At 43.7% G+C, this 3107-nt stretch overlaps 1 protein-coding gene across 1 annotated transcript in view; it reads right to left on the bottom strand.

Annotated features, from left to right (window-relative positions):
* Positions 1-6: 6 nt before the first annotated feature.
* slc30a6 (solute carrier family 30 member 6) overlaps positions 7-3107 on the bottom strand; it is a 46171-nt gene continuing 43070 nt past the window's right edge. The window contains exons 8-9 of the mRNA XM_015056801.1: positions 2927-2962; positions 7-403 (exon numbers count right to left, since the gene is read on the bottom strand). Coding sequence (XP_014912287.1) covers positions 235-403; positions 2927-2962 — 205 coding nt within the window. The 3' untranslated portion in view covers positions 7-234. The remainder of the gene's footprint in view (positions 404-2926; positions 2963-3107) is intronic.

Genomic DNA, 3107 nt, shown 5'->3' on the forward strand with positions numbered 1-3107 from the left:
AACACTGACAACCAATCAGCTGTCAGCGTGATTCTCTGGAAAACACTGACAACCAATCAGCTGTCAGCATGATTCTCTGGAAAACACTGACAACCAATCAGCTGTCAGCATGATTCTCTGGAAAATACTGACAACCAATCAGCTGCTGCGTTTCATTTGGTTTCATCCGATTTATTCACTGACAGAGGAAAGGCGCCGCCTCACTCCCATAATCCCCCCAAAATATCACAAAGGCTAAATCATTCTGGTCCCCAGAGGAGGCGGGATTACAGAACCGGGCCGGAACCGGAGCAGGGGGCGGGGCTTACCGTCAGAGACGTAGGAGAAGGGTTTGTTCCTGACGGAGAGCAGAGTCAGCAGGTTGAAGAACAGAGCGACGAACGTCCCGACCAGCAGCCGCCCTCTGGGGACACAAACAGATCTGTCACCCGCCGATCAGGCAAAACATTATGACCACCTGCTGCTCTAAGCGCCCGGACCGAGGCAGGGACAGCTGTGGTGTCTGGTACCAACAGCAGCAGAGCCTTTACATCCTGGTAGATCTGATGTTTGTTAACAGGAGAAACGTCTCGTTATACACGAAGTAACCTGTGGAACTTTTCATCAACATTAAGGAATTAACTTAAAACGAGCTCCTACAGGCTGAAAAGCTCCATCTCGGTTAGTTTTGTCTCATTTCACATGGACTAAGGGTCTGGCACTAGAAACCAGACTGAAATACTTGGTAATACTTTGCGTTTTTGCAGGTGGTGCAGAAACATCCTGATGGACCCAAAGCTTCCCAAACCATCACTCTCATTCCCAGAAGCCCCGCCCACCTGGTAACGGAAACGTCTGCAGAGAGCAGAGGGGAGGATTCATCTAATCAGATTAAGATTCATCCATTCCCACATTCCAGGATCAACCAAAACTCTCGTTTCCTCCACTGGAGCGACTACCTAAAACCTCAACCCAGTCCAGGTTCCTCTGGTTCTTCCTGCCCTGCAGCTGATGGGAGACAGAAGGACTGATGGTGAAGCAGGTCCTGAGCCACAGAGCTCAGCCTGCTGCGTCCGCAGCGCACAAAGCAGCATCACCACAGATCCTTCCTCCCAGCAGGAGTTGGGCTCTACAGACATCACTGCTTCCAACGAACTCAATAAGTGCCGATATTTACAAAGCTTTATTTTAAATAACATTCATGGTGCTGCTGCATGTTTTTTGTTGTTGTTTTTTTTGTATAATGAACGCACAAAACATCCTACTACTGGAACATCCCTTCATGGCAGTACATTATTTCCTAACTACACAGTAATTTTTGTAATAATCTTTTACAGAACATTATTATCATTCCTAATCCTGTTTTTATACATTTCCTCCATTCTCTGACCTCATCAGGCATCTTTATATCTGCACAGATATAACTCTGCTGGTTTGAGTTGAGAAGTTTTTCCCTTTAGAAAAATAAAATCCGAATAAATTTATTAAAAAATCCAGAATATTAAACCTCCTGGACACAAAAACAAGCAGAAACTCTTCAAATCAAACCTGAACTGATTGATTTATGTCATGTAAGCTGATAAAATCACCACCAGTTCACAAGTAGAACAAGAACTAAAAAAACTCCACCAATAATCCAATTAAGGGCCCAAACAGCAGGTCAGACTAATCACTACGGAAACGTGGGTGTTGTTGTTCCAGCCAATCGGACGGCAGCTCCAGTCCTGAGAAGCCAATCACGATGAGACAGGAGAGGAAAGGAAAGGGAGATAAGATGGTGGGGGGTAATCCTGTCACAGGCTCAAATCTCTGGGCTTCAGGTCATCAAAGCTGCCATTAATCTGCTCCATCCCACAGAAAGACGCCAAAAGTTTTGCATTTATACAGTTTATACAGTTCTTAGTTTCTTTTTTCAGCTTTTGGGTTCTCATCTGTATAGATCCAGCAGAGACAGATGCTCACTACCAACAGGTGGACACACATCGTGAAGGTCATGTTTAAAACCAACATCTGGGATTTATCCATGACAGGAATCATGGGGAAACTCACCATGGTAGAAATTTGTGAAGAACCACTTACGTTTTCATTTACCCTGAAACACTGGGTGGAGTTTGTGGAGGGAGACGACTCAACAGTAAATTTCACAGTTCTCATCTCAAACTTGTCATATTTTATATTCAGTTGTTTAGAAACAGGCAGTAAATCCTCCAGTAAAATACTTTAATAAACAAACAACTAAAACATCTGTACTTGTGTTCTTTAAAGGGCCTTCTTCTGATATATAATGAAAACAGTAACCCTTCTTCCATCTTCACAACATTTAATTTCCCTTAAGGGTTGATCAAATATTTTTGAATTGAATCTGAATTTTGAATCCAGTGTTGGAGTGCAGAGAGCATTATTATGCTGTTATAAATACATTACTTTAAAATGGTCTCAAAACAGCAATAATATCATTTATCAAAATAACTATTCAGACAATTTATCATGCAGCTAAATCTGTGATTGTTACCTGCTAGCTTAGCATCCAAAGAGGGAAACGCATGAGAACAGGTAAAACTGGAGATTACGCAAAGTAAGTTCCTGAAGGAAAACCTTAAAGTGTATAATTTGGAAATTAAATCAGCAACAAAGTTTGGAGAAAACATTTAAAAACTGAAGAAAACACCAGAGTCCAATAGAAACAGAAGATATGAAGTTTCCTCCAGCACCGCGTCACTAAACAGTTTTAAACGTGGATGAACACACACACACACACACACACACACACACACACACACCACAATGAGACTGAGGGAGAAGACGTCACTGTTCCTCTAAATGTAATTCTGTTTGTTGCTCTGAGTGACCCAGTTGTTTTGGATGTTCTGTTCTCTCAACAGCTGGCACTCCCCGTGTGTGTGTGTGTGTGTGTGTGTGTGTGTGTGTGTGTAGGGATAATACTTACGTGTGGACCTCCGGCTGCTCCACGAAGCGCTCCACACTAAAAACACAGAAACACACACGGTGAGTAAACAACAGCGGCCGGGTCGGATCGGCGTGGGCCCGACCCAGGTGTGTGTGTGTGTGTGTGTGGGAGGGAGGGAGGGGGGAGTGGAACAAGAAGGGGGAAGGAGGGAACAAACACA

Source organism: Poecilia latipinna, unplaced genomic scaffold, assembly GCF_001443285.1.
Source record: "Poecilia latipinna isolate Pla-1442-1.1 unplaced genomic scaffold, P_latipinna-1.0 Scaffold1408, whole genome shotgun sequence".
Taxonomy (NCBI): Eukaryota; Metazoa; Chordata; class Actinopteri; order Cyprinodontiformes; family Poeciliidae; genus Poecilia; species Poecilia latipinna.